Consider the following 16,360-nt stretch of genomic DNA (forward strand, 5'->3'; position numbering starts at 1 on the left):
CACACACATACACACACACAGGCCAAGATGCAGTTCTGCCTGTTTCTTGCGGGTTTCTTGGCCACCATGGCCATCTCTGTCTTCGGAGCTCCCATTGGTCCGGTGACAGAGGCCTTCTCCGGAACGTCAGACGTGCTCGCGCACAACCTGACCATGCTCATGGCTCGTGACATCGGCAACGACTGCTTCGACGTCGACGCTGGCATCCCCGGAAACATGCACTGGAACGACCGCGATCAGTTCGTGACGGTGGACAAGCAAAAGTGCCGTCCCCGTCTGGGCCTTCGCGATGGAACGTGCCGCCACAACCAGGACCTGAGCACCAAGTGCTCGGCCTTCTGCCAGACCAGCGCGTTCCACTTCCTGACGGAACCGATCGCACTCATGGGCGGCAAGATGTGTCGCGAGGGCGAGGGCTGCGAGATCCGCCAGGAACAGTCGTTCCACGTGGAAGTGTCCAACACGGAAGTGCTTCGGCACGTCATTGACGTCACCGCCTCCATCACGCCATCGTCCAGCTTCGGCTTCGGATTCGAGCTCAAGAACATCTCGACCGTGGCTCTGCCGGAGGGCGACATGATTGCCCGCATCATGGCCGCGATGGATGAGCAGGACGCCAACATGGAGCGCAAATACGGCAAGCCAGAGCAGCAGAGTCCCACACCAACTCGGGCCTTCGTGGCCCTCGACCAGACTGACGAGGTGGACGGTCCAGCTTCTGGCGCCTTGGACGACGACCCCGTCCTTCCGGTTGACCGTCCCGACATCACGATGCTGCAGATTCCCGTTCCCACCATCAAGAACCCGACTGCCAGCATCGCCATGTCGTTTGCCGGCCGCTGGACCCGCGACTGGACCCATACGTACCACCACTCCGAGAGCAAGGCCAGCTTCCAGGCCATCACCCATCGTCAGATCCCCGGCGAGGGATGCGGCTCCTTCTGGGCTGCTCCCGTGGCTGTCGGTTATTGTGGCTGGTCTACCAGCCCGCGTTTCCCGCCGGCCGTCCACACCGACGTCATGAAGTGGCTGCACACGACCCGGAACCCGTACGAAGGCACTGTCAAGATGGGCCGCTGGGGCGACGCCGCTGAGCAGCAGTGGAACATCACTGATGGCCGATGCCCCGTCAACTACCACGAGTTCCCCTTCTGCTACGCAGCCCCGCTGCAGAGACGTGGAACCAACGGCCAGCCGGACGAGGCCCTCCATCGCACCGTCTGGCGTCCCTACGACTGTGAGACCGGCCAGCTGCTCCAGTCGGAGCGCCAGCCGCGTGAGATCCGCGAGCAGCTCAACTTCAACGAGTTCTTCAAGTACCACATCCGCCGCGATCCCCGTCTCTTCAACCCGGAACTGTCCTGGAGCCCGGCCGCCCATCAGCCCGACGATGTCTACTACGACGCTGACCGCGTGGCCGACTACGGCGAGAAGAAGGCCCCGGCTCCGGTCATCACCCCGACGCCCGTGCCCGCAGTCGGCAATGACAAGGAGGATAAGGAGGACGGTAGTCCTCGCTACCCGGCCGCAGACAACGACGACGACGAGAACGACGAGGACGACGAGGTTGATCCTGCTCCCGAGACCGACGAGGACAGCGAGAGCGATCCTGCACCCAACACTGGCGACGACGACAACGACAGCGGTGAAGCTGAAGTCGAGGTCGAGGTCGAGGGTGAGGACCACATCGTGGACATCGACGTCGAGACCGGGGATGACCACGTCGTCAGCCACGATGAGTCTGTGGCCGGAGGCGAGGACGAGGGCGAGGGTGAGGAGGACTCCGCATAAAGACGGACAGCTATCGGAGGGTAGTCATCATTGTTTTCATTGCGGACTGACGTCTTGGAAAGTGATTTCATCTCACACATAGACAAATCTTGAGTGAATCTTCAGATCATGTGATTGGTCAGAGACACTAGGAAACATTAGACAGCATAGAAAAACCCATAGCAGAAAAAAAAAGCATGAAAAACAACTACACAAAAGCAAGCTATCTGTGACTGTAAATGAATGACTGCATTGCTATCACCAATCCTCTTCCTCCTGTGCGAACCGGCTGGCGTCGATCCACCAGCTGCGTCCACCTGCCTGTCCTCGCCCGTCCCACCAGCCGTCCAGACGTAGCTGCATGAGTCGGCCCAGGTGGCTCGTCGTCCCGTCGGTCAGTAGGTCTTCCGTGCCGGTGTCCTGAAGGATAGCGTCGATGTGAGCACCCGCACCGCTCTCGTGCAGGATGCGGGCGATGGAGTGGTGCAGTGCGAACAGGCGGACGTCGGAAGCCGACTCAAACAACTCGTCGTCCAGAACAGAATACTGGTAAAAGGCACGGGCATCGGAAGGCGACAGGGCGATGGCGTTTGTGTTCTGCTGGCTCGCGGCTTTGTCGTCGGCGCTGTGGAGCTGTCGGAGCGTCGCCACGGCTGTGCTGTCCAGCATGGACAGCAGCTGGCTGGCAGTCTGGCCTGCCAGAGACTATGGGCGTGTCAGAAAGCGTGGCGAGAATGAAGAGAGAGAGGGAAAAAAGAGAAAAAGAGAGAAAGAAAAAATTCGCCGCTTACCAATTCGCCATCTTCGTCAACAGTCATGGGTGACGGTGGGAATATGCACACTGATAGCGTCGTATCTGCATCTTTGTCAGCCGTAGTAATGCCATCAGCGTAGCGACTGCTGACAGCCTTGACTGGTGCCAGAGTCATCATGTCAGCATCGAGCTATTCGCAAACAGCGACCAAGAGGGACGCACGAGGCAGGAAGAGGCCGTCGACCAGCTCGTCTGCAAAGATGTCCACGGCTTCACACCGTGTGTCTTCCCGGAAATCGAGGCCCACACGTTCACAGAGGGCGTCGAGAAAGCGGTCGCGCGAGCCGTCGGCCGTCTGGGCATGTTCGCAGAAGAGACGCAGCAGCAGCGGCCGGTTGTACGGTTGTGGCGACCGCTGCCCATCACCAGACGTCCCGGTCACCCTCGAACATGTGTCGAGCATCCGACGGCACCGTATCTCCCTTTCTGAGCTGCATTGCTCCATTTGAACGATCGCCCGTCTTGTTTGCACAGACTCGGTTTTGACAGGCTCCAAAGTTTCAATTAGCTAGGCATATGTGAGTGCTGAGTCATTTAGTGGGTCTGAATATGGGAGAAGACGCATTGCACTCGCATTATTGGATCAAGAGTCAGCATCAAAGAGTGGATCGTAGTACAAATTCACGGAATCCGATGATGGGTTTGGGCATCATGATTTACAGATGGCAGTCACATCGCAAAGCATACGGAAAAATGCCAATTGATTATACTAAAACTCGAAACGCCAAGGCATCTGTCTCTCCTTCAGCGAGCTCAGACGATATGCATGCTGATGCTCTACTTTAACATATCAAACTGCACCTAATGTCAGCACTAACTTTGCCGATTGCCATACCGTTCTGAAAATTCCTCCGCTCTGTATTGCGTGAGCGCCCGATCTGTGTAGAACAAAATCAAAGGATTTCTCAAGCCGCTGTCGAGTAGGAAAGAACGCCCATTGTCGCTAGAAGAAAACGAATATTGAACTGTCGCTCGCCGCTTGATTCTTGTCACGCACAAATGCGTAACCTCGTCGACCGTATCCATGCTCTTGTAAACACTGTTCGGCCGGCGAGCAACGGTCCCGATGATGAGAGTAGCGGAGTTGGCCTTTTCAAGATCCGCCTCAAGAGGCTTTCCCTGCCGACTCGTCCACACAAGCTCCTTCCAGTCCCAGGATGGCCAGTATATACGCAGAATATCCGGCTCCTGCAACGCTGTCAAGGCTTCAACCGGGATACGGACACACCCGATGAGAACCGACTCGCAGGCTGCACGACGTTTGTCATAAGCGGCATGGTACTCGGCCAGCTGTACGTGAGGCGTGAAATAGTACCGTTCCTGCTGTCCACTGAAGTCGGTAGGGGCTACACTCTGAAGAGCCGCGAGATTGTACGGTGCTTCAGGATCTTCATGCAAACGCCTTGCCTGAGCATGGTTCAGTACTTTGTACAAAACAATATCGCCAGATGCAGGTATAGACGAGGCTGTATTCCAGAATCCGTAGACTTCTGCAGTGGGCCTGTGATGCAGTGCTGGTCCATCCGTTAGAGGTCTTTGCATTGTTGGTGTATTGGATCCAGTCAGTAGCCGACTGGATCTATCCTCTGATTCCAGCTGTATTTCATGGAGACCGAGATACCTCTTCAATATGGTGTCCCAAACCCAATGCAGAGACGACTGAGAAAGACGAAGGTACTTGAAACGAGGGTCCATGATGGCGTTTTGGACTGAGCGGTTGATTCCGCAGCACTGAAAGCAAAGTCTCCATTGGTAGTCATCATCTTCGCTCACGTCTGGACAACTTCTAATATGTCGGAAGATATGTTGCAAAAACGTAAGTGCCGGCCTGCCATCGTCCAAGTCCGTCTCACGCCTCAATTCCGGATCTGACCATTGTATCCACGAATTCCAAATTTGATCGCCTAGAAGTTTCCCGAATCCCAAATATGTGATGGTTGTACGAGAACAGATGTAGTCTGGGATCGTGGCGAATGCTTCATTTGCTTCTGGACGGCTCATAAGAGGGAGATGCTCGTATTCAATGTCAGAGGATTCGCTGAGGAATCGTTTGTGGATGCGAACGTATCCTGGCTCAGGACTGTACCGAATGAGCGATCGTCCGGCCAGGTCTCCGAAGTCCTCTGGTGTGAGAATACTGCTCCCCAAATTCATCTTGCATGCGACTGACTGAATGACAACTCTGAGCTTCTATGTAATTTTATGGCCAAAACAATATGAAAGTCCAAACAATCGGGGGATAGCTTGTTGTCTGGATGGACCGTAGCTATATAGCTCAAACGGTAAATTGGGCAAGAGCGACTGATAGTACAATACACGTGATGCATCACTAAGTACGACTTTCAAAAAGGGAGATGCCCGTTGTAATTGCAAAGATGGCAGTAAATCCTGCAGTTTCTGAACCGGCATCGGCGAATCAAATACGCTTATAATGCATCGTCGACTGTACTGATGCAGTAGCATCAATATACTGCTACGTCGCCACCAATAAGGGCTTAAAGACTTTCTTAGAATGTGCGTCTACCCGTATTGGCACTGTGGATTCCCCGAGGTCACATGACCTGACCTCGGCCGCCGAAATCACTAGATAAGACGAAGCCCTGATCTGCGCGCACATTGCGCACAGTCTGGTCTTCAGTCAACCACCCTACGAAATATCATCACTAGATCTTCTGAAGGCCTTAGAACTTACTACGATACGTGCAACTGGTCCGGACGTATATCCCACAAGGATTACTGTACGGGTCTTACACTGGGATTCGCGCAAACGACTGCGGGTACAGACTAGTAATGCACGGAGTAGAAGCCACAGCACCACGTCGTATCAGTGGCGAATCCGATCATCACCTATGGATTCGATTGGCTGACCCCGCTCTGATTTGCTACTGTTGAGGCTAAGTTTTTTTAGTAAGATATCTTATTAAAAAAAGGCGCCTACCTACCCAGAATGGGACGCCATTTCTCACTTGCATATTGTATATCCTTTCAACGCACGATAGACTTGTCCCTACCTTTTATTTTCCTCAAAGACTGGTTACAAAAGGACTGGTTACAAAAGGGAAGGTCCACTGTATATCTCTGTTAAGAGAGCGATCGACATGGCACCTATTCCACCCCCCTCATCATCAAGCCTAAGAGCTATGTCTAGCGACTCGTCTTCATGGGGTGCACAGACACTGATGGATCTTGCATTTGGCATCATCACATCGGTTACTGGCATCACGAGCGTGCTGGTCGCCGTGTCGGCCATGCGCAAGACGCAGGCGCCATCGGCACGAAAGTAAGACTTCAACTTCCCAGATATGAGTGAACCGTGCTTAAACGATCACACAGCCATGACAGCCCAACCCCCATTGCGTTTTTTGAAGAAACGAGAGCCGAAGAGACGGAGTCTGCTCTACCAGCGGGGAACGCTTCAAACATGACAATGGGTTCTGGTTCGGACGTGTTCGAGTTGATCGAGTTGCCTGCGTAAGCAGGATCAGGACAAACTGACGCTTTGCGAGTTCGCAAAATGTAAAAGATCTCCTAGATCCTGCTTTCTACGCAGGCAACTCGCATAGTAAGACATTCCGCCCTACTCGGCCATGTGGCCCTATAACTGGTCGGAAGGAATAGAAACGGGGCCTGATAGTGTCGAATAAACCAGATGGCGTGCACGGTGATGCAGTGTGATGAAAGAATACATGTACTGTGTGGGGCATGGGGCTATTTAGTATGTGTTTTCACGCACGTCGGCATACCTCGAAAGTACCTAACAACAACAATACTCCGTACACTAAATTACTTGCTTAGTAATATATGAGTACTCCGCACTCCGTACGGAGTACAACACACAGATTTGCTTACCCAATCCAGCCTCCTGCTCCTTACAGTGCAATATCACCTTTACTGTGTACAAAGTCTGATGTACGGAGTACGGAGTATGCTTTAACATTGTAAAAAAATGTACGGAGTATGCACCCTTTGCTCCCCTCCGTACTGGGAAGAAAGTGCTATTACCGAATTTAAATGAGGCAAAAAGAACGTAATCGACAACAGGAGGACTCGAACCTCCGCGGCCGAAACCATATGATAGTGTAGAACAGTAGTTCGAGTCATACCCATTAACCACTCTGGCATGTTGTCTATACATTAATTACTAATTTTAGGCAAAGCAAATTATATTGCTCCTCTCCCGCCCTAGCGGTCTGTTAACGTTTGAGGCTGGTGTTCTTTTTGAGAAAAAGAAAGAAAAGACGTGGAAAGACTTGATACAATCTTAATCGAAGGCTTCGGGGGGTCATTCAAGTAAAGAAACGAGTAACAAGCATCTAGTGCGACAATTTTCAAACTGGAAGAAGGCGAACATTGTGATGCGAATAGTTTGGCAACCATTCAGCACTCCTCTTCTGGCATCCACACCGTGAAGGGCTCTTGTCGATTCCGTTTGTCTGCAAGTATGCGCTGCCATAAAGAGCGACATGGTTGTACCGTAGATAGTTTTCTGAATAGGTGCCGGTTCTGTATCTGCCTCCAAGTTATGCATCTTCTTCTGCAAATCCACGTACTTTCCCAGCGCGCTGAACCAGAAATGCCTCTGGCGCCTTCCGCGGTCTTTGAGCTCACCGCTGCCCCCCGCTCAGGTCCCTCTGATGTGGAGACTCAGCCCAGAGTTTGCCCGAAATGCTTGGGAAAAGTGTGGAGCGCTACGACGTGGAGAACCAGCATCGCGAGCCAACGCGTGGCGTCCTGCGACGTGGTCAACGCGACATCTTGTAGGGTGAGCATCAGGGTGTTTACGATCCGGGAGACAGCCTATTGGAAGGATGGCTGCCGTCGTCGATCCATGTCGATCCACCTATGGCAGCGCCCAGCTCCACCGCTCGAGCACGTACTCCTTATAAGTAGAGCTGGGTCCCTGCGAGCAGATACGGGTTCGTCTTTTCATTCTCCCTCCTTTTTCCCCGAAGTGGTTTCGGCAAGCAGCACGTCCCCAGCAACCGGCCCTGCTCCCGTAAACAGCCCCTGCCAACCCGCCATGTTCCACGACAAGCCCGCCTGGATCCTCGTCAAGGGGACTGAGTACAATCCCGGCCGGTCGCTCTCGCTGGGCCAGATTCTGATTAAGCCCAATGAGCCGGACAGCCCGCTGCTGCCCGACGGCCCGTTGCCCATTCCGCCAACCCAGATCGAGTACTCTTTTGAGGTCGGCGTCGAGGACTTCACGGCCTCGGCCCTTGACGGCTCCTTTGGTATCTGGGCCGACATCGACCTGCTGCCCGTGAGGGGAGACGTTGGCGGTCATCGCAAGGTCGAGCACACGTCCGCCTGGCAGTTTGACAAGATCGAGTGCCAAATCTTTACGCCGCACGCCGACTATGTCACGCAGGCGATCCAGTCTGAGGACGTGCAGAGCCATATCCGCGGCTTCAACCTCAACCTGCGCAAACGCCTGTACATGGTCACGGGCGTGCGCATTGCTCGCGGCGCGCAAAAGGCCGAAAGTGTCTCGCACGAGACCGGCGCGCACGTCAAGGTCGGCGTCGATGCCGTCGAGTTTGGCGGGCCTCCCATCACGGCTGGCATTGAGCCCGGCCTCGAGAAGGAGGGCGCCGAGAGACACTCGTTCCAGGGCGCGTCCGACTTTGTGTATGCGTACCGCCTGGCCGAGATCTACTACGGCAAGAGAGCGGCCGTGTATGGAGGCAGCGTGAGTCCGAAACCCGACCACGGCTGCGATGTCCATGATGCTCAGGGCGCTCATGATGTTCATGACACGCATTCAACGAATGGAAAGACTGGGGCAAGTGCAGCGAATGGAAAGAATGGAACGAGTGTAAAGAACGGAACGAATGCAACGATTGCAACAAATGCGACGACTGCGACGACTGCCACCAAGACGAATGGCACACACGACACGCATCTCGCACAGAAGCCCCACGGCCATGACAGCAAGAAGGCCGACAGCTTGTTTGGATTCATATCCATCGGCAAGGACTTCGACTTGGGTGACAAGCTGCAGAAGATCTCGTCGGAATTGGAAGTGTATTATCTGCCGAAAGACTAGACTTGGGGCGAAGAGCTTATTCTGGTAACTGTTGTGGGTAATAGGACAAGGCGTCGCGCATTGGTGCTTCATAGATTATCGCAGTGCTCTCGGCTCTGTACTGGGAACGCTTGTTAGTTGGAAAACATTTGCTCTACATCGACATGGAGATATCTCACGATATAGTCGGATACTACCTGTCTGCAGCTGTCCGAATATGCGATCGATAACTGGATGTGTCTAGAAGGTAGGTATGTCCTAAGACCACTTATCCTCGGCGTATTTTGTGGTTTTCCAGCAAGCAAAGTGTTCTTCTGCGGAAACCAAAAGTATATGCAACAACATCATCCATAGCCATGCCCACATCATAGTCGCATCCGAACATATGCCCGTTCGTCAAAACTGCAATGGCATACGAATAAGGTGGAGCTGCACGTCAAACGGCGTCAAAGCCAGAAGTAGCCTTATGCAGATGCAGCTTGTCAGAACGGATGCGAAAAGTGGGTCTACCATAGTGATGTATCTCACCTGCAGGGAAACGCGCGTCTTGTACAGTGTGCAGTTGTGACAAAGCCGGTCCATCTGCCTACCATTTGTCTCTATGGCACTTCCGGCCTGTTTTCAGCCATTCGGCTTCCGATTTGGCTGGTATACTTTCTCATCATGACTACAGCCACTGCGATTCGGAAGACATCTATAATATTGAGCGACGCCCTGGACTATCAGAAGAATAATCACACGTCTTTGAATTAATTACTCACAGTAGTTGTTTTTATGAAAGCTTACATCAAAGAAGCAAATGCGAAAGCAAATACGGAATCACTCTACAGATCAAACGAACATAGCCGACGAACTCAAGAATACTATTCCACCAGGAGTCTAGAGTCTACGACAGGCACTCTACACACGAACACAATTTAACGAAATACCGTCTGAATCCAAGGACTTTGCGGATCGACCAGACAGTTGTGCTCGCACAGATCATAGACCCAAGCCGCTTTTGTTCCCGACATTTACAAAACGGGTAGCTTGAATAACATCGCGCAAGAAAATGGCTAGCAAATTCTGCTTTCTATAGTTGGGAGTAATATGACTAATTTGACGGTGACCTCTTTCAGATTCTCACAGTAGTCGATCAAAATACATACCTGCAGCATCGGCTTCTTCCTATGATGCCGACACTCTCAAGACTACGCTCAAATAATTCATACAACGTCTAAAAATCCCAGTGTTTTTGTGGCTGACTTTGTCCAAGAAGCGATGTCGATGCATACACCGTCAGATCAAGTAAGCCCTTGACGATAAATTATACTACACTGCTACTCGATTTAAAGTACCAGTTGGGGCAGAAATCGTCTAAGACCTCCTTGAATCTATCCTCGAGCTCCCGAACAACGTCACGAAGACGCTATAGAGATCGAGTATGCTGAAATAATTAGACACCAACAGAAAAGCATACGTTATTCAAAATATGCATCAATAAACGAAAATGACCCATCTATACGAAGGATGCACATGCACAGATATTCAACCTAGAAATCATATATATCCCCTGGAGCACAATGTTCTGGGAACACCCTGTGAGACGCGGAACCGTTGCCCTGTGTGATTACTGCCCCCTGTACCACAACCTCCCGCAAACCGAACTCACCTCCCGGTGAAACGATCTATCCGTCACATCTAACTTTTGCAATGCCTATATGATTCTTTACACTCTACCCACTTTTCTTTTAACTTCTATTTATCATCTGTTCTCAAGGCCTCTAGACTGCCAGCTCACCTTACCTGTTAATCTGTCCCAGTCCTTATTTTTCTCACGACTGCGCCAAGATGATATCACCTGTTCTCCTCGCCTGTCTCTCCCTTGTCCTCAGCGTTCTCTCCTCTCCGTTAAATCTTGGCGCCAACAATACTATGATTTTGTCTTCCATCTCTGACGGCACAGTCTTCCTGCCGCCAGCCGACAGCACCGGCATTAAAAACGGTAGGTCGTTTATTCTCCCACTCGCCAGCTCTCGCTCAACTCTACCAGGAATGCTCTGTGGCAACTTCGCCACGGCCAGCAAGAACGACGTGGTCTTTATGTTGCGCGAGTTCCGGCGCCAGTATCCCGACGGCTCCGACGACTTATGCGGTGCGCCAGCCAATACGTGCACTCGTCAGACCTGCCGCAACACGAGCGGACTCTACGTAAGTTTTTATTCGAGCGTATCGCGTATGGCATCTAGCTAACTCTATAGTTCTGTAATGTATGCAAACTTCCAAAGCTTTCTCCGCCTCTCTTCTCACTAATCTGTAGGACAACGCCACCGAAACCAACATTCGCTGCTCGACCATGGCTAACTGGCTGGCCGATATCTGCGACGGCTGCTGCACGACGAGCGTGATGCAGTCCAAGGGCCTCTCGGGGCAGCAGTTTAGCACGGCCGGCTGGAACGTGGTAGTGGCATTTGCGGACTGTAACGACGATCCTGATGCCGACCGACCATCTGACTTTTCGGTCTGGGGGCCCAACGGGCAGTGTCTGAACTACGGAGGGTGAGGGTAGTGGTGATGATGGGGGTAGAGAGCAGAGTGTAGAGGATGGGGATGAAGGAGAGAAATCAAAGAGTGATCGGGGTGGTCGTTGCTACGGAAAAGAAGACTAGTGTGATGGAGTAAAAAGGTTCTCGGACGCGAGGAGGAGGAGTGTGTGGGAGTATGGCGGCGTTTCCGTTTCCCGGGGAATTCTCGCTCACATAGCCATCAGCTGGTTGTCTCTCATAACAAACCTGTTGCCTTAGAGAAACCTATGGAAAGAAGACCAATACGAAATAGGCATCCACAGCAAAGCTAGGTTTCGCGTCCATCGTCTAAAATTGATACACAATCCTGCTAGCAGATGTTGTGAAGGGCCTTCTTCGGCCGTATAATCAAGCCCTTGACTCGTTGCTGTCCTCCCACACGTGACTATCTCCCGTGCAAAACCACCGACCTCCCCCCTTTTGTTGACACCCAGCTGACCGCGTTGTCCTGTTGTTGTATCGGACAGAAAAGAATCTGAGAGAAGCTTCAGATTTTGCACAACTCTTCCTTCCTTTTATCTTTTGCATCATAACCTTCCAGAGCACTGGACGGGACCCCCTCCTTCTATAGCCTGCACTTCTATATACAAAGCACAAGGCTCGCACACATCGTCGTCGTCGACAGCTTGTTGTCGTCTGCGTTTGAAGCACGTCAGCGTTTTTACGATCAGTGAGCAGTTCTTTTGTTCAGTTCAATCCACCCTTTCACCTTCCTGCATCACTAACCTGCGTTCTCTTTGTTACAGACACGCAACGCTTGGGATAAGAAGAAACATGGATCCCAAGCACAGCCGCCTCCGGGACTTTCCCGTCGCCTTTGTCGCCGAGACAAACGAGCAAGAGGCCAAGGACGGTGATCCGTTCTACAGCACTGACGGGGAGTCTGACTTCAGCACGGGTGTGAACCGTGGCTCGGACAACAGTGCCATGGTCAAGAAGTCTGTGTCGCAGCCTGCGGTTAGGGGAGCTGCCCTGACCATCCCGCCCACGTCTGAGGATGCCATGGCGGCTGCCATTGCAGCCATGGAGTCTGGGGCCGATATGTTTCCCGAGATGGCCTCGTTCCTCGCCCGCAAGAGCATCGACCGCAACGAGGCTGCGGCCAAGAAAGCGGCCGAGCTTGCTAAGATAGCCGTTGCCAAGCAGGCCGCCGAAGAGTCTACCCGGGCTGCTGCCAAGAAGGCGGCCCAAGCTTCGCTCGTGGCCAAGCCCTCCATCAATGTCTGGGGCGGAGGGAGTGACGGCATCGAGGCTTCGCCGACGGTCGTGGATGACGACGCTGACTGGGTCGTCTCGGACGAACGGGCTCGTGATGCAGGCAATGGACGCATGATTCATGAGGCCACGCTCATCCAGCGCGGCCATATCTCGCGCGAGACTGTGCGCACCATGCCGGCTGCCCTGTCGGTCGATGAGAATGCCTATGATGGTGAGAGTGGTGGAGTTCCTCTCTACGCTGGCAACAATGGCAATTCTCGCATTGCTGGAAACACTGGAAACGGTGGTCATGGGGGCACTGGTGCCAACAACGACGGCCCTGCCCATGATTGCTATGAGCAGTACCCTCAGTACTCGCTCCCGGCACGCTCTGGCATTCCGGAGCCAAAGCAGCGCCGTCAGCAGCGTCTGAAGCTTCAAGAGCTTCCTGTCACGCCGCCTCCTCGCAATAAGGGGGCTCCTCGCATTGCCCCGCAGAAGGAGCTTCCGGAACGTCCCAAGGTTCAAAAGGTCGTGCATCCCGAGACCAAGCCGGAGCAGAAGGTGTACCACAATCAGGTGCGCCCTCCGGTTCAGCACGTTCAGCTGAAGAAGGTGCCTGTGAGGCAGGTGCAGGTGCATCACGTTCAGTCCGGGCCCAAGTCGGAGATTGTTCACCACAAGCATCACAAGGTGCAGACCCATGTTGAGCCCCAGACTTTTCCTCAGATCCGTCCCCGGGTTCAGACTCCGAAGAAGTTTGCTCCCTCTGCAGAGGGTTTCCATGACCAGATGGATCTTGACCACACGCCTGTTGACAACAAGGCACGTGACCACAAGGCCATGGAACACAAAGCCATTGATGGTAAAGCTGCTGATCACATGGTCATTGATGACAAAGCCAACGACGTCACGGACCATGCTCATCAGGCTGTTGAGTCCAAGGTCAGCGAGCAAGCTGCCGACGAGAAGAAGGCTGTGCCGGCGACGACGCCGGTGATTGACTTTGCGGACGCGCGGGCTGCCCACATTGCGCGCTGGGTTCTCGGTGAGCGTCACCGCCACCTGGACATGACGGACGACGGTGGTTCTGATGGGATCGCTGTCGGAGGCAGTGGTGGCAAGACTGGCGTTGATCATGGCGTCGCCGACGGGGCGACTGAGGTCACGGCCGACCGTCTGCAGTGGCCGACGCTTCTCCGTGATCCGACGGTGAACAACGACAAGCTCCCGGCGACGGAGCCGACCGGCGCGCAGCACCAGCTCAGAATGACCATCCTGACCAACTTTGCTGAGCGCTGCCGCCAAGAACATGGCAACGGGGGCGATGAGCACCGGGACGACAACGGCTATGCTGTCCCTCTTTGCTCGCTCTGCCTTCCGGCCGACGCTTTCACCATGCGGCCGCAGCACGGCCACCTCTTCCTCGACAGCGTTCTGCTGCCGCTGGCTGAGGCTATCAGCTATGCCGAGATGGTCGTGCAGGTCAACACGGCATTGATTGAGCGCGTGTTCAAAGAGGCCGGCCTGGGCGAGTCGCATGACACGGAGCCGATGGCCGGTCCCTGGAACAGCATCCGCGCGATGCCTATCTACGAGGACTACCAGCGGGCCCTCGTGCTGGCCACGCACCGTCGTCGCCTGTTCGACGAGCTTCCGATGACCGTCGACACCTGCGGTCTGCTCATGAAGGGGTATCGCAAGTGAGAGCTGCAAGACAGCCGAGGAGCCCTGCTGACGTGGGGTATAAATTTATTTTGGAGGCCATATGATAAGTCCAGAAGAATGATGAGAGTGACAGGGGCAAAGGGATGGATGGAAATCGAGCTGGACAATGAGCCCAGAGCAGGAACAGGACGGGGTGATATATGGAGCTGGCACCAAGAAAGAAATGTCTAGTAGAGACACAGATATAGGCCAATGAAAAGACGATTTTGTCATCAATCTTCGAGTGCACTACTTTCACCTAGGTACTCAAGAAGTCCATTGTCTCGGAGGAAACCACGTATCAACAACACTATGAAGTAGATCTCTCTCTTCCGCCTGTAAGAATATTATTTTCTACAGCCCCATCATCTCTAACTGTGCAGCCAGGTGTTTGCACTTGGCTTCGGAGGTTCGGATTCAAGACCATGGAGAAATTCACTGATGCTGCAAAGGTATGGAGTTTGTGGTCGTTGCGGAGGATAAATCGACATGGCCTGGCCATGACAGAGGAGTACTGCGTCGCCGCTACGATCGTCTCGTCGGGACCTACTAAAAAAGGCAATTTGGAGAAAGATAGGAGTTTAAAATTGATATCTGGGAGAATACATACGTTCCTGGTTGCCGGGTAGTATCTTTTCTCACCAGCTCGACGCAAATTTGATCAAATCTGCAAACATTCGATGCGTCCGCAGGTATTAGTCCTAGGTAAGACGTCGCATTATGCCCAAGCCAAGTTGCACAAACGGCAATGCCTGTGATTTTGGAAAAGAAGTACAGCACTAGAGTGGAAGGTTTCTGGTCCACGTTCATGAATGTCCAATTTGTGCCACCAGTTAAATAAGGCAGAGCCCAAACAGAAAAAGCTTTGAAAATGATGCGTAACATAGCATAAATAGACATTTCCCTGAAAAGACTGGACAAGCCACATCCGTCTCGAAGGCTTCGGTCGCAGACTAAAAGCTGTATTTGGCTGTGAATTGTCATACATGGGTCTTGCCATCCTGGACGATGTATAGATGGTTAACCTAGACGCAGAGGATAACAAGCGATCACCCTCAACGACATCGAGTATCAAGGCCTCCAGCTCGTGAGATTGTTTGCTGGATGCCTTAGCAGCGACGTTGCGGCCGTTTGCACCAGCGGCCCGTCGCGAATTTCCAACAGATTTGTTGGTTGCTGGTAGAGTTTCTCGTCTACCTGAGCCAGAAGGTATTTACGTTTGTGAGAGAAGCAGCCTGAATAGATGGCCGCCGGACGACCAGCACAAAATAGACCACAAACAAGCAGCATGTGTTGAACTTTGTATTTTACTATTTTTAACGGAACATTCTATATTTTCGCTCGCTCCCCACCGCATCCAACAGCTAGCTATGCGGGCAGCTTGCCGGACTGCTGGGCCGTCCAGGTAGCGATTGCATCCATGAGGCCGGGCGAGAGGGCGTCGTACGTCTCGAGCCCGAGCTTGTGCAGGCGGTCGCGCACGTCAGCGATGCCGGCCGGTGCGAAGCCCTGCTCGATGATGGACGAGACGAAGGCGGCAAACTGCGGCTCCTGCCAGCCGGTCACGGGCGAAAGCTCGGCGTGGACAAAGTCGAGGCCGTGGAACGGGTGAGCCTTTTCGATCCGGCCGTACAGATGGACACCACAGTCCTTGCAGGCGTGGCGCAGAATGGTGGCCGACGGGTCGACGACGGCGAGCTTGTCGCCGTTGGCCGTGACGGTGACCTTGTCGCGCGCGATGACGCCGACAACGCTGAAGAGCGCACCCTTGGGCTTCCAGCACTTGGAGCAGCCGCAGGCGTGGTTGTGGGCGACGTTGGCGCCCAGCGTCACCTCGACCGGCTTGGCGGCACAGTGGCAGCGCAGCACGCCGCCAGCAAAGTCGGCCTGGCCCTTGGCCAGCGTCGGGCCGTCGAGGAGAGGGTGCAGCGAGGGGGCCATTGTGTTGGAGAGAGTGGAATTTTGAGGTTGGACTGGCGAGATGAGCGGGAGAATGAATAGGCGAGAATGCGAAGATGATGGTCGAGGTAGTTCTTTCCAGCAAGAAAATGTCCAGAATCGGCAGCAGAAGACCGTCTCTTATACTCGAACAGCCCCTCTTCTCGTCGTCTCGAGCGGGCCCTCGGCTTTGCAGGAGATCCTCTGCGGCTGGTCGCTGAGCTGCTGACTTTGTGGGTCTTCTTCGCTGCTTGCGGCTCCTCTTCGCCCCTTGGCTGCTCCCGAACGTTCCCCGAAGCCGGTGCGGAGGTGTTCGTGGAGCCCTCTGGCGCTGCTGCAGGC

The 16,360-nt window shown here is 53.7% G+C and overlaps 6 protein-coding genes across 6 annotated transcripts; 4 read left to right on the forward strand and 2 right to left on the reverse strand.

Annotated features, from left to right (window-relative positions):
• Positions 1-27: 27 nt before the first annotated feature.
• Positions 28-1,791, forward strand: CMQ_786 (uncharacterized protein; the record flags this gene model as incomplete). The annotated part of the gene is made up of 1 exon (XM_014317865.1): positions 28-1,791. One exon carries the CDS (start codon positions 28-30, stop codon positions 1,789-1,791), a length of 1,764 nt encoding a protein of 587 aa, XP_014173340.1.
• Positions 1,792-2,028: 237 nt separating this feature from the next.
• CMQ_440 (uncharacterized protein) lies at positions 2,029-3,029 on the reverse strand (the record flags this gene model as incomplete). Its single annotated transcript, XM_014317519.1, has 3 exons — positions 2,029-2,475; positions 2,562-2,683; positions 2,747-3,029. The coding sequence occupies 3 exons, from the start codon at positions 3,027-3,029 to the stop codon at positions 2,029-2,031; spliced, it is 852 nt and encodes a 283-aa protein (XP_014172994.1).
• A 2,695-nt stretch (positions 3,030-5,724) lies between these two features.
• On the forward strand, positions 5,725-6,059 carry CMQ_1162 (uncharacterized protein; the record flags this gene model as incomplete). Its single annotated transcript, XM_014318241.1, has 2 exons — positions 5,725-5,864; positions 5,918-6,059. The coding sequence occupies 2 exons, from the start codon at positions 5,725-5,727 to the stop codon at positions 6,057-6,059; spliced, it is 282 nt and encodes a 93-aa protein (XP_014173716.1).
• A 1,098-nt stretch (positions 6,060-7,157) lies between these two features.
• Positions 7,158-8,633, forward strand: CMQ_561 (uncharacterized protein; the record flags this gene model as incomplete). Its single annotated transcript, XM_014317640.1, has 1 exon — positions 7,158-8,633. The coding sequence occupies one exon, from the start codon at positions 7,158-7,160 to the stop codon at positions 8,631-8,633; it is 1,476 nt and encodes a 491-aa protein (XP_014173115.1).
• Positions 8,634-10,442: 1,809 nt separating this feature from the next.
• On the forward strand, positions 10,443-14,080 carry CMQ_1032 (uncharacterized protein; the record flags this gene model as incomplete). Its single annotated transcript, XM_014318111.1, has 4 exons — positions 10,443-10,596; positions 10,645-10,802; positions 10,912-11,150; positions 11,923-14,080. The coding sequence occupies 4 exons, from the start codon at positions 10,443-10,445 to the stop codon at positions 14,078-14,080; spliced, it is 2,709 nt and encodes a 902-aa protein (XP_014173586.1).
• Positions 14,081-15,448: 1,368 nt separating this feature from the next.
• On the reverse strand, positions 15,449-16,021 carry CMQ_1035 (glutathione-dependent formaldehyde-activating enzyme; the record flags this gene model as incomplete). The annotated part of the gene is made up of 1 exon (XM_014318114.1): positions 15,449-16,021. The coding sequence occupies one exon, from the start codon at positions 16,019-16,021 to the stop codon at positions 15,449-15,451; it is 573 nt and encodes a 190-aa protein (XP_014173589.1).
• Positions 16,022-16,360: the final 339 nt, after the last annotated feature.

Source organism: Grosmannia clavigera (genome assembly GCF_000143105.1).
Source record: "Grosmannia clavigera kw1407 unplaced genomic scaffold GCSC_140, whole genome shotgun sequence".
Classification (NCBI taxonomy): Eukaryota; Fungi; Ascomycota; class Sordariomycetes; order Ophiostomatales; family Ophiostomataceae; genus Leptographium; species Leptographium clavigerum.